General features: G+C 38.0%; 1 protein-coding gene across 1 annotated transcript in view; it reads right to left on the bottom strand.

Annotated features, from left to right (window-relative positions):
* LOC103528769 (probable acyl-CoA dehydrogenase 6) overlaps window positions 1-27,782 on the bottom strand; it is a 71,497-nt gene that overhangs the window by 11,506 nt on the left and 32,209 nt on the right. Inside the window, exons 3-5 of the mRNA XM_030445221.1 lie at window positions 15,231-15,360; window positions 9,185-9,291; window positions 3,943-4,110 (exon numbers count right to left, since the gene is read on the bottom strand). Of these exons, the coding sequence (XP_030301081.1) occupies window positions 3,943-4,110; window positions 9,185-9,291; window positions 15,231-15,360 (405 nt within the window). The remainder of the gene's footprint in view (window positions 1-3,942; window positions 4,111-9,184; window positions 9,292-15,230; window positions 15,361-27,782) is intronic.

Here is a 27,782-nt window from a genome sequence, read left to right as displayed (position 1 = left end):
TTTCTTCTTTATTCTGTTTTTCTCAATCCTCTAGCAAAGCTTAGTAGAATGTGGCCACCACACTGATTGCTGCAGTTCCTCTATGCACTTGTTTGTACCTTGACACCTTTCATGGCTTTCAGTGAATATCTCAGCTTCTACTGACTTCAGCCACATGAAACTGGTTTTGCAGGCTGAAGAATCTGGCAGTCATTTCCTTAAAATTCACTCTTTAGATGTATTGAGTAAAGTTATGGAAAATGTCTTTTCTCAGCCAAGATGAAACACTGACACTATCTACAAATGCTAAGACTGCTCTCAGAATAATGTCCACATGGACTTCCATACCTTCCATTCAAGATTTTTTTCCATCAGCCATCTATAAGCAGACTACGTGTTAGGAACACTTACTTTGATATCTGTTCAACAGAAGAAGAAAATCAGGGCAGCTGTATAAAAATCTTTGACTTTTGGATTGAAAATTATCTCCAGCAATTTGCAGCCAGTCATGCAAAAAATGCATTTGTGGCTTGTTTCTGTATTAAATCAGAGCTAAACACACACTGAACCATTTACAGGCCCAAGTGATTTCTGGAACATCTTTTCCCATTGGAATATTACTGCTTGGTTTCTCTGAGAGATCATGCCTTTCGTCTACTTCCAGCTGGTTTTATGCAATCACTGCTCCTTACCCATATGAAGATGCAATTACTGCTCTTCTAAGTGGGTGGTTTACTAAGAACTGCTGGAAATAGTATGACAGTATGATAGTATGCTGCCAGTTCTTTATATTGCTAAATCAATCCTATCGTGTACCTTCCCAGATCCACAGATGGCAACAACTATTTGAGAAAGCTCTTAAAGGTTTGGTTAGAGGAACTGAATATGTTAGTGATTTCTATACATCCTCCTTCCAGATGGGTTTGTGTGTTCAAGTTTCCTGAATCGAGCACCATCCCCCCTTTGTTGTGGCTTAGTGGTTTTATTTGCCTCTAGATTAAACTATGCTGTCTTAGAATAAATAATTTTAACCAAACTGCATCAGCCTCATGTAGTGCCCACTCCATTACAAGCACATACTTCACATTTTCTCTTTGGTTTTTTTGGTGTTTTGTTTTTTTTTTTTTTAAATGATATACAATCATCTCTTTGGTACAACATGGGCATCAAAATCTTCATTCTCTTTGTAAAGGGATATTATATGCTAAAAATTACCAGAAGCAGTAGGAATCATCTGCCCTGATAACTCCTGGAGTTTGTCTGTATTAAATAAATCACAAGTCATCCAATGACACACAAATCTCAATCTAGCAAGGCCAAGTGTCTGATTTACTAAAATCTCTCTAACAGAGCTATTTGTGCTACTTGTGCCAGTATCAGTGAGATGGATTGCTGTATCTATTCCTGGACAGCTCTTCCCAGGCAGCTCTGATTTTTCATTTTCTTCCACTCCACCAGCATTGTGATAATCTCTTTTATTTCCCATATTCCATCTTGAGAGAAAGTAAGTCGCTTTCTCCTGACACCATTTAGGGCCATTACAAATGGAAAGAGACAGGTTTTAAATTGCAACCTAAGAAACATGCTCTTTTCCCTTTCTTGGGCACTCTTCTCTTTATTATCTCCTCCATGCAATCTAGCTTACTGCTGTCTGAGAACCCAGAGGACAAACCAGCACACAAACAGCAGATTAGAGCTGCAGGCCATTTGTCTATATCTCTGACACAGAGACATTTTACAACCTATGAGATTCTCTTTCATCACATGAAAAATTAAGTTTGTTGGTTTTTTTTTTTAAAGATACTGTTAGTATGAGTATTCAACTAATTTGAGTATCTACTGTGAATCCACACTGCAGTTATCCAGATTTCCTTTATGAGAGATGTGTTCAGCACTGTCAAATCTAGACCATAATTTGCTTCACTTCAGAGTAGACACTACACACCTACAATTAGAAAGAAAATCCCACCTAATATCTCTAATTAACTACCAGCTGTTGAAGTTAATAATTAGCTCTTAGACTTGGCAACGTTTTTTTTTTTTTAAATCTCCACATTATACAAGCATGAAACAATTAAGATTTTAACAGAAAATGCTAGATTAGTCTCCCATGTCCTTCCAGCTGCTAGCAAGGAATGAGTTGCTGCTGCACCATGGATCCCTTCCTTCCCCTGCCATATAAGCTGGTGACTGCAGCAGTTGGCCAGACCTAAACACACTCATTCCTCATTGCACTTTTACTTGAGCTTTGACATAAATACCTCTTCAGACACTTCATAATGCATCATCCCCTGGTGTCCTCAAGTCACTTCCCATACAGTCTTGGTCTGCTGCCCTCCAAGGAGCACAATCATTGGCAGACAGACGTCCTTAGGATGCATCAAGACAGCTGGAGCTTCCTCCTCACATCTGTGTCAAATGGCAGCCTTTTCAGACTTCTCTTTGTCTTCCTGAAAAATCTCACTTCTGATATGACCCACCCACTGAGTACAATCAACCGACTTGATACTTCATATCAAAAGGTCACCAGTCTTAGGACAGGGACTTTTTTGGAGACAAATATCTCTATTACAAAGAAGAATGCAAGCATATACACCCTAAGGAGTGCAATTTTTGTTTCTAGGAAGACTTCTACATCTCTGCAGAGAGCTTCAGGCAATTCAGGCTATTTTTCTGCTCTAAGCTTATTTACTGAAGATAAAGAAGGTCTTTGTATAGGCAGTGTGATATAAGAACACCACCCCATAAAGCTACATTATTTGCATGTCTTTGGAATAAGCAAAATAGACCAAATATACAGAAATTGACTTGGAGCTATCTCTAACAGTGGATTGGGTGCTTTGTTGTTTTGGGAAAACTGATTTTAGAGAAGTAATATTGCATTTTCACTCTGACCCTTTCATGAGAAATCACAAGGACAACTTTACACAGATAGGTGTTAAACGAGTTTATCTGGAAATTCAGAGATTCTGGCTCTAACTTACATGTTCCCTCATCACTTATCTGTTATTATTATTAACCTGCTTTTATATATACATATAAATTAAAAAGGAAAAAAGGGGGAGAAAAGCAAAGGGGAGGGAAGAAAATAAAAAGAGAGAGAGAACAGAAAATCACCAGTTCTGTATCCAAGCACTAAACCACTCAAAGGGGAGGGTTGGTATTGAGGAAACACCCAAAGTCCAGCATTGCAGCCCCTCATTTTATAGGCCTGTTTTCATTATTTTTCAACAAGTAAGCATAACTAAGTCATCATGGCTGAGCAGCTGGAGGGCATCTCTGGCTCCTCTGCCCCTCGTTTGAAATCTCTGAACTCTCCATTCTTTCATTTTCATGTTTAAGAAACACTTTCAATATTTTCTGAAGAAATAAGCCAACAAGATGAAAAATAATTCTCCATAAATTGAAAAAAAAAGTTAAGAACATTTTACATATAGTTCATAGGTATCAGAGATCTGTGCAATAAACTAGTATGATATTTATTTTAAGAACTATTTGCACGTTCATACCTTTTAGGGATAGCAAACCAAGATAAAAGTTTAGTAGAACCTTTCCAAAACTGAAAGACAGTGGATGTTATAACCTTAAAAAAAATGTTGGCCCTATTTTTAATGATTTCTTTGAGGCATTAAATTTGTCCTTGTCATTGACTTGTCTAGTTATTCTCAAAGTAGGCTATGAAACATTTCCATGCAAATGCATCTGAAAAACTTCTACAAATTAATTTTCAGCAAATATAATATTTGTGAGTCACAAAATGAAGTCTTCTCTCTTTGTCTTGTCCCCTACATTTTTTTGGTAGTGTGCAAATGCATTTCAGAACCAATTTTGTATGAGAGTGAAACACTAACTTAGAAGATGATTTATGGGTGCAGTCCTTTGTGTCAAACACCTTTCCTTCTTTTATTGGGCATACACAAAACCAACAATACAATCAAACAGAAAAGAGTTCTATGTTATTACCAGGTAGATTCATTGGCAGACATATGAGAGATTTATTTCGATGGGGAGGTCCTTCACTGGTGTTTGCCAGCAGGCACATCCAGTCTGCTTGGCACCCAGATGTAGTCCACATCTTACCACCATTTATGACATATTCATCACCTTTTCTCACAGCTGTTGTCTTGATACCTATTCCAAAACATAGGAAATGAAGGGTTATTGTTAGGGTTATTTCATGACCCCCAAGTCCTCTAACCCTTCCAGGCTGCACAAGGCAAACCATCTGGAAAACTCCCTGAAGGCAAGCCAGGCAAACCAGACCATTTCTTTCACTCTCCTTTAGGTGGAGTCTTGATCCCAGTGGATGAAAGCAGACAACTTTCCCTAAGTAAATTTGTCCTCAAGAACTCAGGTCAGAAATATTTCAGTCCAAGTTGACCTGTTACAAGTTCCTGTTACTGTGCATATGAGTCACTGATGAGGCCATTCTTTGATTCTGATTCCTGACTTGAACAAAAAAACCCCCTCAATATCTGTGTATACACAAAGATACATGCACACGCAGATCCTGAATGTTCTTGGTCAAAATGGAATAATCAATTCAAAACTAATAAACTTTCAAAAGGCCAAGTCTAAATGTTAAGAATGTCTGTACGTGCAGGAGTTCTAACTACCTGCTATTTATAACTGGCAGCCAAAACCAATCTTATTTTTCATCCATGAGTGTTCACACCACATTGCAGGCAGCCCTAGATGCAACAGACGGATTGAGTGAATCATTAGTTATTATTTACACTCCAGCAGAATTTCCAGAGGGCTGCTATCTTTCCCTTGAAATTTAATTTCTTCGATTAGAGGCCCACCTGAGGAAGAATCTCCAACAGACATCTAGCTGGAAGTAGGTGATGGTATGAGAGAATCATAACACACTCCTAGTAGCACCTGTAAATCTAATGCAACTATAAAGCCCCTAAGAACCCATCTACTGAGGGAGGCAGCAGACACCAAGTGAAGTGGGCAGGAACATTTTCATCACCTGGTTATACCTTCATATGCACACATCTTAATCTGCACATGAACCTTCTTCCCAAAGGCAAGAATGTTTTAAATATAAACCAAAGCAGAACAAAGGATCTGATCCTTAAGTACAAGATAAAATGGGTCTGAGTTCAGCATGGCTGAAGACTTGCTAAAGGAGGAAATGGAGGGAGAAAAGTGTGTAATATATTAGGACAAGGGAATAGCAGATGTATTTATAGATACAGAAACTTGTAAGAGGATAATGATGAACAGCAAGAGATAGTACTAATGCGGATTAAAACAGCCTTACAGCTATTCAGTCATTGAAAGGACTATGCCAAATCTGTCCAAGGGCCTTGATAGGGAATATGTACAACAGTGAAGGCCAACAAACTGAAGGAACCTAAAGTAGTGATGCTTGTAGTACACGGACACAGACATTGGACAGTCATATAGATGGAGACCAAATAACAAATGAAGGACACACGAGCCAGAATAAGGATTATGGCACTGTACGCAAGTAGTGTGAAAAGGATGGGAACATACACAGAGACTGACATCATTCATCCTTTGTTGTGGAACAGCCAGCTATGGGAGAGATTAGATAGAAGTTCCATGGAAGGTCTGCAGAGGAACAGTAAGCACTGTAATGTTATCATAAGTGTAAACAGTTTTTTGCAAGCATGGCATCACAAGGGTCTAACAACCCAAATACAGATTAAAGAATAAATGCCTTATAAATAGAAACTTTTAAAGTATTTTCCCAGATATGACACCTGACAGTTTGCTGCAAATACTTGTGAAACAATTATTTAAAATCAATTTACAAAGAGGTGATTCTCTTTAATTAGAAGACAGATGACCAATGAGTAAGTTTTGTGTTTAAAATACAACAGGCTTTGAAAAACTACTCAAGTCAGGTGGATGCAGTATAGGGGATATTGGCTGTGAATATACTTTGGAACATTTGACTAAATATTCTCCCTAGCAGAGCACACCTCTTGGAAAAGGCTACTTCAGTGGGTATTCCACAACTTATTTTTGGCAGCTCCATACCACTGGACCTGTGGTGCCTGACACTCAAAAAACTACGGTGCATGCTCTGAGGGTTTCTTCTAGGGAAGGGGACCAGAAAGCATCATCAAGAGGTACGTGACACAGCAAGTACCATATAGGCAGCCAGGACCAGTGACTTCACCATTTGAAGCACAACGTATCTGAGATTTAAATTTTCTTCACTGTGCATGTGAGTCCAGGCATGCAGCTCATTAGATTTGACAAGAGGCAAGTTTGACTTCAACTTTTAAGCTCAGTACTCAAAGACAGGCAACATACATCCTTAAAGTAAAAAAATTAAGAACACATATATGGAAAGTACATCATCCTCACAGGAAGAAAACCCTGAAAACTTGCATGAAATAGCTTCAAGTCTAACTGAATAAGAAATTACTTCAAAAAACAGGAGATTGCCTATAGGAGAAAAAAAGAGATTAATGAAAGTAAGCTGCAGTTTGGAGGTCGTAAGCTAAGAATTGCCACAGGTCAAACTAAGTTAAATTTTGCAGATGAAAACCAACAAAATCCAAGAAGACTGAGACACTAAACAACGTTTCATCTACAGAAATGAAAAATAGTGAGAAAAAACATGCTGCAAATAGAGGATGCCTCAAAACTAAAGCACTATTTTACATGAGATTACAAAAAGACTCACAATATAGCTGACAAACCAAGACATCTATGGAAAGGAGTATACAGAAATTAAGGTCAGTGAAAACACAGGTCATTGGTATTGGCAACCTACACAGCCTCAGAAAACGTTTGGATAGACATGAGAGTTCAATTTACCAGTGGTAGCTTCCTTCAAATAAAAGTGATTTGTTTATTGCAAAAATTTATTTTCTAGAGAAAAACATGACAGGAAAAATCTTGTTGGATCCAAGCAAACAAAAGCTAATGCTACCAGGCAACTATGAGTTAAAATTTTGAAAAGATAGGAATCAGGGCAAAAGTGGACATGGGGGTAAGGAACTTGGCAAAGGGAAAATTGAATCAAGTTGCATTAAAAGAGGAAGTGAGAATTTGCAGGGAGGGTACTACTGGAACTCATCCTTGGATATCAGCTTTTGTACAAAACTATTGAGTATATCCATTAGTGATCTTCAAAAGAAAAGTGAAACTAATGAAACAGCTTGGGAGAGATCACTAGCACAGACAGCTGAAGTTTTGATCAGAAAGAGAAAAAATTATCTTGGTTTTTGAAATTCAGCATGTCATGTACAAGCACTTAGGCATAAAGTGGTAAGAATTATTGCTCTGTCTTACAATATTTCAACATCAAACCTGTATGAAGAGGAACTGCATAATTAATCACAAGATTCACAAGCAAAATGTTACATAAATTGCCAAACAGTAGAGGAAGGGAAAGAGACAAAATTGTTAAAACCAAAGTGAATGTGTATGCGTTGTGTACCCAGTATCCTGAAATTAAAGACAGACACTTTCTATCACAACTGTTCTGTACTGGTTTGCTTCTTGAGCCACCTCAGCATGAGTTTTTTTGTAAATGTTCAATACTATGTGCAACATACAACAACTACATTTTAAAGCCAACAGGAGCTCCCTCAAATTGATTTGACATTTTTATGTATATATAAACATATATATATACACATATATACATACACATCCTTTTTGCTCTACTGAATTTGGAATAAATTAATTCCAAGTGCCTTTCACTTCTCATGTAAGAAAGAGCCTCTTTTTTTTTTCTCTGTTTCCACCACCTTCTGTAATTTTGGAAATGGCAGAAGCTAGAGATACCTTACCCTCTGTCACTCTGCAGTTTAAAATATACTGGCTCACATGGCAGAAGTGTGTCCCCACACTTCACATGTGAACAGGTGCTACATTTTACTACTCTAAGTGTATCACACCAATTAATCTAGATTATAGACAACACACAGCTAAAAGAATATTTATGTTACTTAATATCTAGAACACTGCATCAAAACCTAGCATAGTGTGTAGAAATTTCTGATAATCATCTAATTAAACTAGAGGCATTAATTAAAATAAATTATGCTGTCCTTCATTTGCAAAATTAAAATCTCTAATTACTTTAATGAAAAACAAGTCTATAAAATTATGGATTTTTTCTCATGAACAAAATAAATTAACTGGAAAGGAAATTAGCAATGGATTATGCAGGAAGATTTAGTCCCACTATTTCATTATCCCCATTAACTCTTAAAAACAACCTGCTGCACCCTTGCTCTAGCATTGAATTATCTATTTGTCTTGAGTTAGGTCAAGGAGATGGACGTAGGACTCTGCTGATAAAATAACTCTTGTCAGCCTCAGCAATTCTGTCTGCAGGAACATGTGATCTCAGTAATATCTAAGAGCACACTGTGTTCAACTTAGCCATCCTATGTCCAGTAACAAAACCTATACAAGTGACTTCTTGTCATTCCTTTTTCCTTGAAGTTGAAAACTCACAGTTGGATGTGATTATTTTTTGCTTTTTCTACAGTAACTGTTTTAATTAAATTGTTCAAGCTACCTACTCCCTCAGGCACCTCAGAATAAGAGTTTCATTTCTCCATATTTTTAAACATATACTAAAACAAATAAAATAATTGTATGCAAAGTAACCAAAACAAAGCTAATAGATTTACATGGAAAAGTACTACAATTACAAGGAAGAGTCTGAGGTGAGAATGAATGACAAAAACCTACTGTGAAAGCATCACGTCATAATTTCCAGCATGGACTAGCTCTGCAATTGCCCACAATCAGTGGAGCAGTCTGTTTTAAGGGCTTTAGTACAGATGAACTGCTCAGAGCTCCCTATCATGAACATCTACAGATGTTCACAACTGGTGGTGGCTGAGCAGGTACAGGAGATGCTGGAGTGTTCCAGGCCAAGTGGCAACCTCAGACAGAACAGGGAAGATGGCAGCAGGACAAACAGTGGGAGACATCCAGGGCCAGCATGACAGCTGCATATCAATTGGTTGTGCACAGCCTATACAGGCTTATAGTTATTGATTCACTGACAAATACATTCAATCTGATTGCTTTGGGATGCAGCAGATGCATATGTTACTGCTCCTGGAATATTATTTTCTACCCTTGCAACACCAGACTTTCCTTCGTTTGTATTTCTTGAGGTCAGAGAAAACAGATTCTTTCCATTAAAATACCAGGGTGTCTAAAATTTTAATTTGCTACGTTAACTTACTTGCAACATCTGACCCAGCTTCAGTTTCGCTGACTCCTAAGCAAGCCACTAAATCTCCAGCTATACTTGGTGCCAGGAACTCTTTTTTCAACTCATCAGAACCAAATCTGCAACAATATAATGAAAAAGATATTAAAATCTTTGAAGGCAAACTTTATTTACTACTTACAATTTTTGTTCTGCCCACACAGGGATCAATTTTCCCTAAAACTTCCCAGAGCCATAAGAAAGAACTGATACCCTCCACAGCTATGATTCAGAGCCTTCACTGTACAACAACAATCATTTTAAACAAGGTTTAGCAAATATTTAGACATTCTACTCCCACAGAAACATGTGGTCTAGATGCTCAAAATCCAATCTTTCTGATGGTTGTTTTGAAAGCTGTCAGATCTAAATAAAAATAGTTCCTGGGGTCTCCCCTCAATGCTCCTGCACCAGTCTGCAGTCAGCCAGGATGGAGAATCTGCTCTCTGCGTATGTTCTGACTTTTGCACCAGCTCTTTGACAGGTTTTAGTAGTGACTGAAAAATTGTTATGCAATGGCCACCCTCTGCAAATACCTTTATTTACATTAGTAATATTTCTACATTTCAATCCCACAGCGAAATCCAGTAGACCTTCTTACCAGACAGTCTTCAACATACCCACCTCTAAAAAGGGATTTTCACAAAGTATTCATTTGGCCATATTTCAATTCAATCAAGAGGCTGTTTTGTTTTGGTTTTTTCTAACATGTAAGTGCTTCCATTAACTTGATTCTAGTTTATCTCAATTCATGGTTGATTTTTTCCTAGTTAACACTCACTGAATTGGCTTTGTAGCATGAACAGTGAACTCATGGGTGAGTTCTTGAATCTCTCCTATGCTAGACTAAAAAATTCCTCAGGTCATGAGATGTCTCTTCTGGCAGCAGAAATTCACACAAGTCAAGTTCCTCCTCAGTTCCCTTTTTGGAATGAAGCTTCTCAAGTCATCACCTCTGCTAACCTCCTCCTGCTTGCTGGCTGCCTAAGAACACTGCAGTTTCCTGGACTCCCCTTCTAAACCATCATCCCAATACTTCAAAGAAGTGAAGTAATTTTAAGTGAAGACTCTGACCCTTGCCCTCCACTCCAACCCTGACTCAGAACAGTCAAAGGACACAGAACAGCCAGAGAACAGCCTGGGAGCTGGCAGACACTGTCACTTCATGCACACAGGGAGCTCAGTTGCAAGTTCTGTCCCTGCTGATAACAATCCCAACAGCAATCCCAAATGAATGCAACAAACAAACTTGAAGTGTTTACTCCTCCCTCCAGAAGACTGGGACAAAGTCCCCATGTCTACTATGCAGTGTACTTTTTTTTTTTTCCTTGGGACGTGATCAAGTATGGACAGATGAAAACTCATTAGAGAGAAAAAAGAAACAAAACAAATAAAAAAAAATCACATTATGAGAGAGGTCAGCAGGGTTTTTTGGCACAGCTTTCTGACACTTAAAACTTTGCCTAACTTTAGTTATTTCAACGAACTAATTCCATGACAAGAACTTTTCTCGGAATAATGTTTTTGGTTTGATTTCTTTGTTTGTTTCCTTCAAGTTCCAGAAACAGTTCAGCTCTTCCCAAAAATGAGGCTACAAAAGTTATTTTGCAATTAAAAAAGTCTGGCAACATTATCTTCAGAAGACCATTGTTCACTATGCCTTGCAGGAAGAAAATACAACTCAGCAAGCAGCTAGCTATGGTGTTAGAAATAAGCTGTGTCTGTAAAATTCTATCCATCTTAAACACATTCCAGAAAATTCTCAGTTTAGCATAAATGTAATACCTACTTTTTTAGATGTTAACAGCTCCAGAATTAGAAAACTATTTGCCATGAGATCATGCTCTGCCTCAAGGCAGACCAGACTGTGTCTCCTCTCTGAGCTGGGGTCATACCGCAGGGCATAGTTTCCCATGTGATTAACTTTGCAACCTTAATATATTAAAATATACTTTCATCCATGTGTGTATAACACACATACATCTATAGCCAATAAATCAAAACTTGTTGATGCTGGGTAACCCAGAAATCCCAAGTGTGAAATTCTGACACATTAAAAGTTGCATGAAAGTGGTCCATCTGTTCTTGCTCCACAATTTATAAGTAAGATCAGTGGAAAGTCATGAATGCAAACACAAAAACTGGGTAAAAGGTGGGTAAAAGGAAAATAAAATCATGGCAAAACAAAGATGTAAGAATATGATCCACACCGTTCTGCTTATCTGTTCTGCCTACAGAAATTTGAAGTCACCTTTTTTAATCTTAAACAGACATAAAAAGCTGGTTTCTGACAGGTTAGATTGCTACATTGAATAGAAATATATATATATTGCACATTACTACTCTGGCTTCATTGGGCTGATAATCATCTTAGCTAGTTAGGTCAGAAACAGATGCTTGACTTCATGTTGCCCCACCATATTTACCTGGCTGGGTTAGAACCTCACAAATATTCTAAACCCCAAACCAGCACAATGACTGTGGATGCACCATAAGTAGCCATTGTGACAGCAATGCATAGCAATACTTTTTTTTAATGATCTTGTTGAAACCTGCACCTCTAACAGTCTCTGCTCTGTCTCACCCTGCCTACCTTTCTGCCTGGTTGGGCCCACAGGAAGGCTGGGGAGGGACTTTTTACAAGGGCATGTAAATATAGGATGAGGAGGTTGTCCTGGTTTTGGCCAGGATAAAGGTGATTTTCTGTCTTATACTTTTGCTTTTAGCCAGCCCATATCTGTGTGTTCCTGCCCTCCAGTTCCCGCCTGCTGCCGACTCCAGGAGTCCAGCCTGGACTGTCCCAGGGCTGCCCTGCAGCCTCGGTGGTGACGTGAGAGTTATTGGGGGGAGAGGGGGGAGGAATTTGGTATCCATTTTCCTGTATATTTGTATATATTTAGTAATTTGTATATATTTAGTAATTTTTCCTATTTATCATTACTGTTTCATTAAAGTTGGGTAGTTTAGTTTCCAACCCATAAGTCTCTCTCCTTATTCTCTCTCCTTTCTTTATCAGGGAGGAGAGAGAGATTAATAGAGAGTGTCTGTCACTCGGGTTAATTGCCGGGCCAGTGTTAAACCGTGACAGGGGTACTGTTCCAAACTGAAAGAGGGCAGATTTAGATTAGATATTACTAGGAAGGAATTTTTTACTTTGAGGGTGGTGAGACACTGGCACAGGCTGCCCAGGGAAGTTGTTGGTGCCCCATCTCTGGAAGTTTTGAAGGCCAGGTTGGATGGAGCTGTGAGCCACCTTCCTGGGCTAGTGGGAAGTGTTTCTGCCTATGGCAAGGGGGGTTGGAACTAGATGATCTTAAAGGTCCCTTCCAACCCAACCCATTCTATTGTTCTAACAAATTAAGTACCAAGTGTGTGAGTGAGAGAGAACTAAAACTCAATGCATCTCTTTCTGAAGAAACACAAACCCAGACTTCCTTCACCCTGTGACAGTGGGAAAACCCCTTAGCTCTTGAATAACTGCTTCTCATTTTCACACTTCTTCCAGCTAATCAAATGACAATCAAAGCTGCTGTTCTGATTGTCTGCTGCAGCTTCTTTCCTTCACAGCAAACAGGGAAAGAGACAGTAGAATTCTAACCTTTTTTTTTTTTTTTTTTTTTTTTTTTTTTTACAGTAGCTCTCTGCTATACAGCTGTTCAGGAAGGAGAGAGAATCAGTGACAAATAAGCTGAACAGAAAAGCACTCTCTTCCCAACAAATAATTTTCATTATCCTTACTGTTTTCCTATAAATAATACGGGGAAAAGAAATAAAAATTTATTGCCTACTGCTGAGATGAAGGAGCTCTACATTGATCTGGTATCACTGTGGATGTGTAACCCCACAGCTTGTTTACAAGCCAGGGAAATGTATCTCATTCACTACCTCAGCTGAGAGCTGCTTTCTCCACCCTACTTTTAAGCATGAAAGGAAGTGAAGTGTTATACCTGAATGCATTTGAAAGACCTGACAGAGAACTGTGTTCAGAACCAGGTACATCAAGTTTAGATCACAGCTGACAACACATTTTGCATTTGGTTCTCAAATGCAGAACTGCTATTGGTTCACTTAAAGGGATACAGGGAAAAAATTAAGCAGTCTGGGCATCTTCAAGTGCAACAAAGCTATTTTTCCTATACTTTTCTGTGAAATGGAAATGCATATAGATCAAAATCAGCAGGTTTTTTTCCAAGAATGACCCTAAGTTTTTGAAGGTTGCCATAAAAAAACATAAAGATTGATGTGAGAAAGCAGCAGGAACACTGAGCAGGAAAACATACACTGGTAATACTTTCAAAATTACTATGTTCTTTTTATTGTATTGAATTAAACCATCCAGGTTGTGAATGCAATGTGGCTCCATGACCCAGCACCAGTAGTCAGCCCTCTCACTGTACTGGATGAAGTAAAGCTGCATCTGTGCAAAATTTCCTGTAGCAATCAGCTTTCCCCTTGCATTTCCATTTCACTTTTACATTTTAAGAGTGAGACACTGTACTATAGAAATAGTTATTTGAATTGTCTTGAGAGTGGAGGAAAAGTCCACAAATGCAAAGTCACTTACAGATTTCAACGTCTTAACATTTTCACACCTCCCTTCCAAAATATCCTCTCTAGGATTTCACTAGCACCAATGTACATAACTTCACTGCTTTACTACAGCAGGACAGAGTAACACAAGGCCAAAAAACTGCAATAGAACAAAATCCCAACCTCTTTTACTCACTTTTTTTTTTAAACTCCTGGAAGTAAATGGCTGTCAGGGGGTCAAGGTACTTATCTCTGAAGTATCTTAAAAATACTAGTTTTATTCTCAGATGACCATCAGTATACTACTGCTGCAACAGACATCATGGACTCCAAGCTTCAAGCAAGCTTTTGGTGTATTACACAAAGGGGAAGAAAACTTTTAGAAACATTTCCCATGGCTAAGACCTCCGAAGTCACACATACCTAGCAGAAGGATAAATTGATGTCAAAGGAAGAGAGCCTAAACTCCAGGATCTACAGTGGATCTACAGGCCTTTTCACTCAGAATGGGAATAAAAAACCCAAAACCACCACCAAGCAACCAAATGCTCTTGTGTGTAAAAATACCCCTCTTGTATATCTGTTTTGTGCAGATAAGTTTCTGACTTCACCACGATTATTTGAATTTAATCCTTACCACCACCTTCCAGAATTTTAGGTATGTGCATATTCCAGGGGCAAACTGCTGGACCAGCCTTTTGCTCTCCTCTGTGTTTGGAAGCTGCTGTGAAACTAAAGATGTGAAGAGGTGGTTGGTGGTTGCCACTTTTATTGAGGGGGGGAAAGACAACAAAACAGATTCAGGGGGTGCAGGAGCCTGAATGACAGCAAGTGATAAAGGGAAACACTGGCACAACCAAATGAGAAAAAGACAGATGAGTAGTTGCCTGGAATGGGTGTATTTAGGAAGAATGTTATGTGTGGTACAATGTTACGACTTACACCAATACTCATCATTATTTCTGAAAAGTCACAGTTAGCAAGGAGCTGCTTTTAAAGCTGGAAAAAAGCAAGTAAATTATGAAACAGAATTAGACTGATCCTAATTAACCAAATACATCCCTAGTATGACTGCACTGGGATATCTAGCTAATTAAAAAATACAAAGAGGAATTGGGTGAATCTGGAATCATAATTTTTTTATTGGTTGTGGCACCAAGGCTCTGTTTTTGGAAACACATCATCTACTATTAAGCAAGGGCTATATTTCAATAATTATAATAATTTAGTGAAAAACAAGATTGTAAAAACATATTCTAACATGACACATGAAAAAAACAAACAAAACCCAACAAAAAAAACATTTTCTCCATTAAACCAGACTGAGAAACATAAAGAGTAGGTTCCTTCCTCAAGCATTACTGAAGAACAACTAGAAAGAAAATCTGCACAAAATCTAATTTTTTTTCTACCCTTAAACAGATTGAGTTTATGGCCTAAACAGACAAGGGTTTGAGTTTTAGTCAAAACCTCACTTTTTGAAAATTACCTTGTAAGAGCAGAAGTAGCCATGACAACTTGCACTCCAATAGCCAGAGGAACACCTCCACAGCGGATATTTCCCATCTCCTTTGCTACTGCAATGTTGTAGGAGAAGTCCAAGCCCATGCCACCATACTCTGCAAAAAAACAAACCAAAACAAATCCATGATACTGATGTTCTAGACTGGCATTTGCAATAGAGAAAAAAAGCAAAATACTGCTGCTGCAAGGACTTGCAATATTCAATTCACTGCTTTTTTTCAGCCCTTTTTTACTTTTTTCCCCCCACCAAACCCCCTGAATCTAAAGGTTTAAAGTTACATCTGCTCCAATTGCCAAACTACCTATGTGCCCATCAAGTCACCTCTGGATATCCTAACCAGTGATGTAACTTTTACTGATAAGAGCAAGAGAAAGTGCTGTATTAAATAATTTATCATCCAAAGGAAATACGGTGAGAAAAAGAAGGTTACTGCTTGATGTCATTTGCTGACTGAGCAGCTTTGATAACATTTTCCTCAGTTTTTTGGGTTCTATACTCATTTGAAGACCAACTAAGAAAATTTCTAATAAATAGACACAATCCCCCACCCCTCACACACACAATAAGGGGCAGACAATCTTCTTCCATTTTTCACTTTCTGACATCAAATCCTATTTGTAGCTTGCCCCTGTGCTGACCTGCTTTGAAGTTTTCAAAACACACCATTAGTACAAACTCAAAGCACTACAGTGCAAATAACCACAAGGCTTTGTGTGTTATCATCTGTTTCCTGCACCCACAGAATCTATCTTTGTGCATCCTTTTTCTGCAGAAATAAAGGAAAACACAAAAGGAAATGGCTAAGTGCGAAGTTCAGTTTTCAAATCCCTTTTCTCCTTAGGTCACCCTGAATAGTCTGGATTGTCAGAATTAAAGAAAAATAAAAATAATAACTACTTTTCCAAACTTTCACCTGAAAATAAAAAATGTTTCTCAAAAATATGCACAAAATTAAAATTCTTACTGTGAGCATAAACAATAGAGTAAAAAAATATAGGGTAATAGAGTCATAGAGTAAACTAAATATGGGGTTATTTAACCTAACATATAATCCAATCCTCTTGCCTTTACAAAGGCCCCATCAATAAATAAGTGCTCTGAGGAACAATAAAAAATATATGCACACACAAGGTAAGGCTACTTAAAGATGTGTGGTATGAGAGAAGTTTTCCTAATTTTATACAAATCTATAGAAGATTTATATTGGATAACTGCAGTTTTGGCACCACACAAATACTTTCCATTAGATTTTCCTTTTTTAAAATAATAATAAAAAAAATCAATAATTTTATTGCTGAACTACAGTCATTACTCATTTTGCTGTTATTACTTGTCTTGCTCTTATTTGAGATAAGTGGGGTGTTATAAAGCAAAATGCTACAAAAGGCCAACTCTCAAAGTGATGACAGTGAAGGAATTGCCTACCACAAGGAAGAGAATAATCAGAATGATGCCTCAGGAGCAGAGAAAGTGTGTGTGTGGGGAAAACTCTACCAGGCAAAGAGATGATGCATGCCCTGAAGATTTTATAATCTGAGTATAGATAACATAAGATACAACCACAGATGTAGACAGGCAGAAGCAAATTGTAAGAATATTAAGCAGACACTAGACAAGGTTTCACCTGTTCTGCTCCAGAAGCCAAGGTAAAAGGGTTGCACAGAAAAATGTGTATGGTTTGATGGATGATTATAGGGGTTTGGCATCCTTTGGGCCCAAAGTTGATGGAAACAGATGCTTGTCAGTGCAGAGCTGTATCCCAAAGTAGTTTGGGTAACTTACACTGAGGCTCAAGACAGCTGTGTCCCATCTCTCTGTAACCCATAGCAGTGACAGGCAGTGCTGCCTCTGAGCTCCAATGTGATGTTCTGTTGTCCCCAACACATGGTGGCAGCCTCGTAGTGATGACAGTGAAAGTTTTATGCCATAAATGTCTAGTTCTTTTCTGGAATGACTCTTTCTGTAATAATTCTTAGTTGTAATTAGGGAATTAGCTGCTGTTAGAAGGGCATTATTTGTCATTCCCATCAATAAACATCACTTTCTGGAAGTCTCTGTACAATGATGTCATGTTGATGGGTCCATCCAACTTTCATTCAGAAAAGCAAATAACATGACTAATATAATTTTTGGTGAAAAATCCATAATGAAAGGAGGCAAATGAAGTTCAGATTTGATTGCTGTTTTCTAAAAAAAGCATATATAAATATTCATTTGTAAAATACTTCTAGGATAAATATTTCATTTAACTTGAAAATTAGATGAGTGACCTTTAGAGAATTGGCCACAATTTTGTTTTTAATTTGCAAGAAATATTAAAAGAACAAAGCAAACCAAAATAGGCAGAAAGTCTTATGCAAGAATGCTTTTATAATTCAAAAAAGGTACAGACAGGTAACTTGTGTATTCCAGTTTTTACTATTTTTCTGACAATAGCACAAATTCCAGTTAAACAGAATAATTTGACACCTTATCCATTTCAGGTTTTTTTTACAAAGAAATTAAATTACAAAATCCAAAGCAAGAACAGAAGAACATACAAATACATAAAGGTTCTGCACTGCAGCCCATGGAAGGACCCACACAGGAGTTGAGGAAATGTGTGAGGAGGAGGAGCAGCAGAGAGGAACTGCTATGGATTGACTGCAAACTCAGTCCCCCTGAGCCACTCAGGGTGGGGACAGAGGAAGTTGAGGTAGAAAAGAAGGACTGAAGTTGAGCCTGGGATGAAGGGGAAGAGGATGGTGTGACGGTGTTGGGTTAATTTGCCCTGGTAATCATTACCAAAATCTTTTTCAGTTGGCAACAAATTAAAATAATTTTCCCCAAGCTACATCTGCTTTGCCCATGCTGGTAACCAGTGAGCTCTCTCCCTGACTTTATCCCAACAGCCAAGCCTTGCTACTGTATTTTGTCCTCTTTTCTGCTGAGGAGAGGAATGAGTAAGGCCCTAGATTGGTGTCTTGCTGCTGGCCAAGGTGAATCGATCACATCATGGTCAATACACTAAACTATTTTTATTTTTAAATGGTTCTGTGCTTTTCTACCATCTAACAATACCACATTATTTTAAGACTACCACACCTTCTCCCTTCCCCCCCCCCAAACCAGAAGCACCTTGATTTATAAAGACCAGCTGATTTCTATATGTTAAGTTTGTGACACCAAAAAGTGTCAGTGGAAGTCCAAAAGAAAACAGTAATTTTTTTAAAATGTAGTTTAAAAAAGATGCAGACGCACATTCTAAAAAATCCGACAATTTAGGATATCAAGGCTTTTATATACAAATATAGCAGAAAGCAAAGATGATGCCCAAAATACAAAGCCACGAGCAAGACTATATGCTCTTCAATTGCAACATGTCACAACAGAAACACTGCTCAAAAGATCAGTTGGGAAATCAAAGGCAAAAAATGTTTATGAAAAAGGATTTAAGGGGAAAGCAGAACCCAAGCTCTTTCATACAACCATTTAATTTTCATGAAGACCAACATGTCTCCTGCTACTTGTTCAGCTTTAGGCTCCCTGCTGAAACTTTATTCTGTTCAATGATGAGACAGGGTTTAAGTCTCCAGTCTAAATTTTGTAGAAGTTTATTCTGTTTGGAATTTAATTCTGAACCCACCACGTAGCTGTCAGTGGGAATGACAACATCCATGGTGAAAAGGACACACAGGGGAGTTGAATCAAGCAGAAACAGAGGGTTTTCAGAGTGTTTTAAGAATGTGAGTGATCCTGGAAAAAAAGAATGGTGAAAACACAATACAGCTGTACTGGTGACTCAATCTTAAGTGCTTATATACTCTGCCTTGTTTTTTTTACAGAGCTGCCAAAGTTCACATAAAGTGTATATACACAAAAGGAAATCATGTAATATTATTTCTACTACTAACATCTAACTCTGCAAGAAAAAAAATTGTGCTTTTATTTCTAGTGACCAGAAAGACAATAAAGCATTGGTCAACTCCCATTTTTAAGACAGGTCTGAGACACTCCTTCGTTTGACACCCAGATGACAGAGCTAATTGCCAGTTTTCATCAGAGCTTACAAATTTAAATCAACTAAAACAAACCTTAAGTGTTCCAACCTTACTCACCTGTCACAAGTATATTTGAAGAATTTTAGCACCAGAGAACTACAAAGAGCCTTCAAATTACATCACTGCAAATGTCACCAGGATAGGATATTACAGCAATCCTACTGTCTTTTCCTTCCTAGTCTTTTCATAAGAGGAATTTAAAGAATTACCAGATAATTAGTCTCTGTATTGTGCAATTTCTTACAAACCCATTCTGAAAAGTCTAGGCTGACCAAGCTCAGAATAAACCTTCTGCCTTCTTGGTTACTTGCATCTTGTTAGATGCAGTAGAAAAAACTCTTGTTTCATGTAACAGAAATGCTGTTCATCCACTTCAGACTCACTGAGATGTGCACATTTTTGTAGTATTTTACCTGGATAAGTCCACAAAAAAATAAAAAAACCTTAAAAATCCCCTTTACCAGATGCAAAATTCCCTTTAGCAGGTTATCCTAGCTAGGTGGATCAAATTCCCTCAGTTTCTCTCAAAATAGGACTAAGTATAGGGTTTTATATTTGTGTTTGGTTGTTCTTAGAAAGATCACCACATCTCCCCCAGATACTCACTAGTTCATCCAAAATACTCAAGGCAGATAAGGGCCTCTTCTGCTAACCAAAGTTTTAATCAGTAATGTTCTTGGGACACAGTATTATTATTATTATTATTATTATTATTATTATTATTATAGATATTTGCTCTTTCTTTTTCAAACATATACAGTTAGCAGTGTAAGTACAATCCCTCAGCAATTAGAGTGCAAATTGTGTGTTCCTGCAATACTCATTGCTACAGAGGTCGTTACAATTGCTGCTTCATAAAAAAAAATTTACTGAGATAAGCAAGGTGGTGGGATCTGTCTAGCGCTGGTTTAGATTAACACAGCTATACTGGAAAATGCAGGAGAAACTTCACTTCAAGTGTAAAGATTGAGGAAAAAAAATCCATATAAAAACTACACAAAATGGCAAGTAGGAACTTGGTGGTGCCTGCCACTGAGCAAATAAATGCACCACGCAGACCTGGCCTTAGCTTGGGGCAATGTGGGCATGTTTAAAGCTGTGTAGGACCCTGATTTAGTAAGCAATATGACACTGGATAACAACAGCTGCTGGTTATCCTCTGACTTCCAAAAACCTCCCTCACAAATTTCTAAGTTTTCATTATTTTTCTAAACGGTTATACAGTATCACCAAGTGCCTTCTGAGTCAGCAATCACAACTGCATAAATCTTCAAACTCAGAAGGATATCAGACATTTTCCAAAAAAAAAACCCACATAAAAACTCACCCAAAATTACATATAAAGTTACAAGGCAGGAAAAGCTAAGCTGCACAGTACAACAAAACAAAATGTCCTCATGGCAATACAAGTGCAAAAAGACACAGTAGACAAAAAATCAACCAAGCAAAAAAACAGAAAAAGAAAAAAAGAAAATCTAAGATTGCACACAATCTCAAGCACCAGTTACCGTGTCAGCTCCAACTCAGAGAAAAAGTTCATGCAATCACAGGTCACAGATTCCTCAATCATCATCAGCCTGCTTTTAAACTGCCATTACTCTACCTCCAGCTCTTAACCAACATCAGTTCCACAGAAGCCTATTTAAACCATTCAACAATTTCTCTTTCTTTAAGGTTAAAAAGTACAGATCTCAATTATTTTATGCTTGGAAATGTCAGTCAAACTAAATGCCACAGAATGAAGAAAACAAAACAAAACAAAAAAACACCTGGAAAGATGAAGTCAAGTAGTGTGTAGGCTGAATATCACACTTTCTGAGCTTCTGTAGCCAAACCATGCTACTTTTCCCTGAAGTGATTTTTATCCTGTACTCAGCAGTGGTGAGGCTGCACCTTGAATCCTGTGTAGAGTTTTGGGCCCCTCAACTATAAGTAGGCCATTGAGGTGCCGGAGCAAGTCCAGAGATGGGCAATGAAGCTGTTGAAGGGTCTGCAGAACAAGACTTATGAGGAGCACCTCAAAGAACTGGGGTTGTTCAGTCTGGAGAAAAGGAGGCTGAAGGAAGACCTTATCCCTCTTTACAACTACCTGAAAGGAGGGTGCAGCAAGGAAGGGCTTGGTCTCCAAAGTAACAAGCCAGAGGACAAGAGGAAATGGTCTCAAGTTGCACCAGGGGAGGTTTAGACTGGATATTAGATGAAACTTCTTCACTGAAAAGGTTATTAAACACTGGAATAGGCTACTCCAGAAGGTTGTTAAATCACCATCCCTGGAGGTGTTTAAAAGATGTGTAGATGTGATGCTTGGGAACATGGTTTAACACTGGACTCAGCAGCGCTAGGTTAATGATAGGACCCTATGATCTTAATGGTCATTTCCAACCAGAACAATCCTGTGATTCTTATGAGGTTTTCATTGGGCAAGTTCATAAAAAAAAACATAGACTGAGTTTGAAGAATATCACCTCTGCAATCTCCCTGCTGCTCAAGATCAATCAGCAATGACTGTCAGCCTCCTTATATACAGTGAGCATACACCTTGCTGCAACCTGTCACATGCTCACCTGGCTTAAGCTTTGCTTGTGGATGCTCAACTTAATTCTCTGAGCCGGGCTTATCCAGCAGGGAACACTGCTGCTCTCCAGCCTGAAGGCTGCCACCCTTCTGATGAAGAGACCAATATTGCATCACCATCCTCCAACACAGTGCATGTCCAGTGCTGTCTTACTGACACCACTGGGAATCAGCCCTCAGAGGCACCAAAATCTGCCTTCAGCCTCCATGAGGCATCTGTCATCCCCCTGTAATATGTGCTCTTCCTCATAAGAAAACAACTTCCCAGCTGCTCAGCTAGCTGCTTTTAAGCCTGTTCATTCATTTTGAACAAGGGATAAATCAATTAATCTCACACCTGCAGAAGAATGGAACAGGTACATAATCTTCATGTGCTGCTGGTACTCCTAAAGAGGACTCTTCCTCTCTTGTGAACTATCTCAAATGAGCTCAAAAAGCTCATGTTATGAATCATGGGAAATTTTCCTCCAACAGTACTTGAGGTATGAATACATAAACAGAAATTGTAAGGAATCTATAGAAATGTACAGACATTCAACATCCCATAGGTGAACAGTGAAGCAAAGTGGGGCTAGACTTATTGATAGGTAACAGAGAGAGCAAACTCAAAGCACATTCTCCAGTTTAAGTACAACAGAGAGAAACGAGGACTAACAGGAATGAATACAAATATGCACACTTGTAAGGATTTTTTTAAACCTGGATGAAAAGAGGTCAAGATCTCAAATCAGAAGTTGTGCTCAGTTTTGTAGGAAACTGTGTGAGGAAAAAGCAGACTAATTACCTACATTTCTTAAAGGCATCAGGATACAGAGTCAATATTCAAAAGATTCAGAGCTCATTATGGCTCTTCTGAATTCCACATAAATATACAAAACAACTGAGGAGCAATACTGGGATTAAACAGATTTATTGCATTTGCTACTTATTCAAATTTCTGCACTAAGATTTAATACAAAGGCTGACTGCCAGCTGAAAGCTGTGCTTAACTTTATTTCCTACGATATCTTTCATTCCATTCCAAGCTGATAAATAGCTTGTTGTAAATCCAGATTTGTCTGACATGGAAAACTTTAGTCACTTAGCTCAAGATGTCACACCCAAATGCATAAATTTTACTAGATCTCCAGTTCCAAAAGGCTGCAATCTCCAAGTGGAGTTACAAACTAAGAATTAAAATTCCACACACAGGGGGAGAAATTTGGCAACTGATGGTTTTGAATACTTTTCAGAAAAAAAAAATTTCAGAATGTGTACAGTGAATAATTAAAAGAGCTTTGGATGTGCTCTGAAGCTACCTTGGGTAGCTCAGTAGCACAGAACTCTGAACAGAAACGCACCACAGGAGGCTTCCACTGGAATTTCTGATCAGGCTTACAGAACCAAATTATTTTCCAGCCACTGAGCTCTTAAGTCCTTGAGAAGCTGGGTCAGATACTGAAAAAAACTAAACCATGCCATCCTAGAACACTCGCCACATTACAAATCAACAGATTCTTAGCACACAGTGAACACATTTAAAGAGACATCTATCAACTAAAGCCTCAGCTAGAAGGACACCCCTCTGTCATTAGGTAACTTCCTTGGTTTTAAGTATTATCAGGCAAAATTCTCTTCAGCTGGCAATGTCCCCATCCGTAGGCTGCAGCAGCCACCAGCCCGGGCAGGACTGGGACTGCCAGTGCCATAGCTTCTCATCCCCAGCAACTCCCAAGCTCTCACCCCATGGGACAGCCCTGGAACATCTCCAGATGATTCTCTTCCCAAGGGCAACAGAGTGAAGGATAACATCATCTCTGGTTTCTGACTCTTCATGAAATCTGACTGGGTTTGAGAATTCTTTTGAGTTAGCAAAAACAACGCAATAAAACAGCATCCCAACTGCTGAGCAATAGAGTGTGGTTAGTTGTTTAAGACAAAACCCAAAATTTCTGTTTTCCAGGAAGGGTCATGGGTTTGATCTCAGACTGGATAAAAAAGTCAAATAAAAATGCAACAATCTGAATATTTTCATGACATGAAATTGCATTATTTTGGCAGTCGTGGGATTTTCTTGGTTTTGCTTTTGAATGGCTGGGTTGTTTGGTTTTTTCTCCCCAAAAGACATACAAAGGAAATTTCACAATAAAAAAATCTTCAGGAATTAAAATGGAAGACTTTTCACAGTTAAGTAATGCATTTCCCCTAACTTTAACAATATAGACATTTCAGTAAGACTGAAATGTTCCCATGCTTTCTCTATTCTTGAGCATGGAAAAAAACATTTCACTGATGACTTTTACTTGTTTTAAAGAGCATAGTCTAAATATTAGAGTCTACTCGAGGACTGAAAATACTTGGTTTAGTTCTCATTTATACCTCTAATTTTGTCCTTAAGCTTTGTCAGACTTACCATATCATAAAACAGGTTCTCTCTCTCTGTAAAGAAACTAACAAAATTGGATTCTAATCTGAACTGCAATCTCCAATGTAAAATAATACTGTATAGCTATTTTTATGTACTCGGAAGTTGGAAGTTACACCTTATATAAGGTACTAACCACAAGTGAAAGGATTTTCATTATAGCACAAAGCAAATTCCCATCCAAGACTGTTTTCTACTTAAAATATATTATTTCTATTAGAATTTCATCATCCTCTGTGCTAAGCACAAAATTATAATTTAGCAGGTTATTCTTATCTTTTACTGATTTAATTCTGAAATCACTAATAAATCAGCACACAAATTATGAAAAATGTTCTTCCAAAGAGGATTCACAGCACCCAACTACAGAGCAGATAAAATTATAATTTACTACTAAAACCACATCAAACTGCCTAACACATAAGTATTGGATTGATACAATGAGGTCTGTAACATATAGAGAATAACTTAGGACAAAGGGGAACAATAATCTCATTAAAGGTCCCCCCAGATGAGTTAAGAAAAAAAACTAAAACAAAAAAGTCCATTCCACCTTCCAGACTGGCTCCCAGTTTTACCTCAATTGTAACATTAACCTTGGGCATTTATGCACGCAGTAGCATAACTACCCTTTTACTATACAGTTTTATTGTAATTTTTTGCAACCAAAACAGAAAAGATATTTAGCCATAGGAAATTACAGTCTACACTAAAAATGCATTTGCACTACTGACTGTATAAATGCTCAAGTCAGACCTCTTCCAATAGTGAATCCCACCTCTATTATTTAGGGACCATGCAGGGACCCAAATTAGTACATTTATGCAATAAGCTATCAAACAAGAGCTCCAAAAATGTCAGAGGCTGGCTCTTCATCTCAATCATTTACTTCTTTGTCAGTAGCTATGCAACAAATTATATCTTTAATCCTTGTTCTTACACTACCATACTAGAGTTAGATAGCAATAAATTTATTGTACAGGAAAAGAAGGCTTTGAGTACCTGGCAACACAGTAAATTTGCAAAGGAATCAAATTTTCTCATTTATGCTGAGTTATTCTGAAAGGGCAGGTATACTAAATCAACATGTATGTTGCATAGATTCATATTTATGGGATTCCTGGGAAACTGAGATTTAAATATTCACATTTGAAAACAAAAGCAGCAAAACGAGTTCATATATTTGAACACGGAAATCCTCTTCCCAGAAATTAGGAACTTATTCCAAGAGAGGTTTGAAAAGTAATCTTAGAAGTACTGCCAAATATCTGGGTTTTTATCTTCATAGCTCAATAATCTAGCCAATAACACACACCACTTTTAACTCAGAAAAATACCAGCAAGGCTGAAGTCATCTCCACCTTCTGGGCAGACAAGTTCCAGAGAAACATTCTGCTCCCCCCCCAGCTCTCCCACACACCTAAAAGTAGATGGAAATTGGGGAGGATGGTGATGGAAAGTTACCTTTGTAATGAAGGAAAAAGGACTTGTTAAAACTACAGATTATTACTGGTTTGTTTTGTTGTATGTTTGGGTTTTTGGGGGGGTGTCGTTTGGTTTTTTGGGGTTTTTTTAAGATGATCTTGTACTGTGCACATTCCATTAGATCCATTTGCTTGCAAACAATTTTAAAAACAAGATAGGCTTTGAAACATCCATCAGATACCAGGGGTTCATTGTAACATTGTCTGTATGGTTTCTAAATGAGTGACTGAAACACGAAATAAAAAAGAATATCTTGTCAACTTATTGGTATGTAGGTATAAGAATCTCCAGAAACAGAACACACAGTAACAAAATTATGATGCTTTCTGGCATGTGTTTTGAGAGCTGCATTCCTTTCCTTCTCACAAGAGGCACTATTTTAGGAACACATCCAATAGCCACAAGAAACATTTGCTTGATTTTCACATGTCTCCATCCAGCTATAACATGATAGACTTCTGTGGCCATGAGACCCTGCTGAGTAGACAGGGCTGTGAGAAAGGGAAATGAAGAGGATTGTGCTACCATAGGCACTTTTCACCATGGTTTGGCAGTTTACTGTGTAGTTAATGTCCCGAGGATGCTGATGCACTCTTTGTTTTCCCATGGTCTCTTGGACACTCTCCCTTCTGAGATAAATATTTTCCACCAACTTCTTGTTACTCTTGAACCACATCTCCAAAGAGAGGGCTGATAAGCTTTCTACCAGTTCAGAGAAACTGAAGAAGTGTGTGGCTGAACTTTTCTGCTTATTTACAGGAGGTGGCTGAACACATAGGGGTCATGCCTGTAAACCATATGAGAAGCCCATTGCTGCTGAACTGTTGGAGTTCCACCAGTGCTGTGGGTTTTCCACATTGCTCAGTAGCAGAAGCAGACCTGCAGATATCTGCCCTGGAATGGCTCTGGCTTAAGGATGCATTCCCATTACTAAACTTGTACCTCGCACCCACGGAAAAATGTAGCACATTCAGCACCTCTGCGCACCCTCAGTCTGGTGGAGACACCAATCCCACACCAACTCAAAACTGTCTTCATAAACTGTTCAAGAGCCAGATCAGTTATCCAAGTTTGTGAAGCAGCTTTTTCATCAGCATTGACATGTTCAAAGCCCAGAGCTAGACGCAGAAGAATCAAAGTGATCCATAAGCAGCCTCAGATTTTAATCAGTGATCCATTCTGAAGCTTCTGCAATGTCTCTCACAAAACTATAATAAATATACTAAGACTCATAAGCCTCAAAATATTGAGCAATGCTGCATAATTTTCATGCTTTCTCTCCTTCTTTTAAGATGGAGTTTTTTTAAGACTTTTAAGTTGTTTTTTTTTTTTAAGACTTTTAAGTTAGCTATTTGCTAACTCATTATGCTTAATGAAATGCCAGTTTATAACATCTCTCAGCATTAGGTAGTCCCTAGTTGAGCAATCTGGCAATTCTAAATCAACAGCAAGCAAAGCAGCACTGACTGTGCCTCCTTACTTCCAACTACATCATTATACTGAACCATGAAGAATGAGAAAATGAGAGTTGAGGAAAGAACAAAAACATTGCTCTTTGACTTCTGAATGGTTTCAAAATTAGTAAAAGATTTAAGACCATGCTATACTTCACTGAAACAATGAAAAGTGTCACAAATTATTCCTCACATATAAAGCTGAAATTCTCTTTCCATTAAGGAGAAAAAAAGAAAAGAAAAAAGTTTTTCAAAATCACAGCATCACTTCAAAAGACATTAAACAAAGCAAACACAATTAAGGCTTTTGGAATACCCTAGCAAGATGAATGGTCATTGCTGATCTGGTTGTTTAGTTGATTACAAACAGAAAAAATGGAAAAAAAGCAAACTGAATTCGTAGAGATTTCACAGTTGGATCAGGAGACTTCTCTGTTTAGCCTGCCAGCAATGGAGAATGTGCAACAAGATTATATAAAAACTAATCATACTGGAATTTCATTATCCCTAATGTTTCCCTGTTGACTTGCCTTTTTTTTTTTTTTTTTCCTTTATTTGA

This window comes from Calypte anna, chromosome 2 (assembly GCF_003957555.1).
Source record: "Calypte anna isolate BGI_N300 chromosome 2, bCalAnn1_v1.p, whole genome shotgun sequence".
Taxonomy (NCBI): domain Eukaryota; kingdom Metazoa; phylum Chordata; class Aves; order Apodiformes; family Trochilidae; genus Calypte; species Calypte anna.
This window is presented reverse-complemented; position numbering and strand designations above follow the sequence as displayed.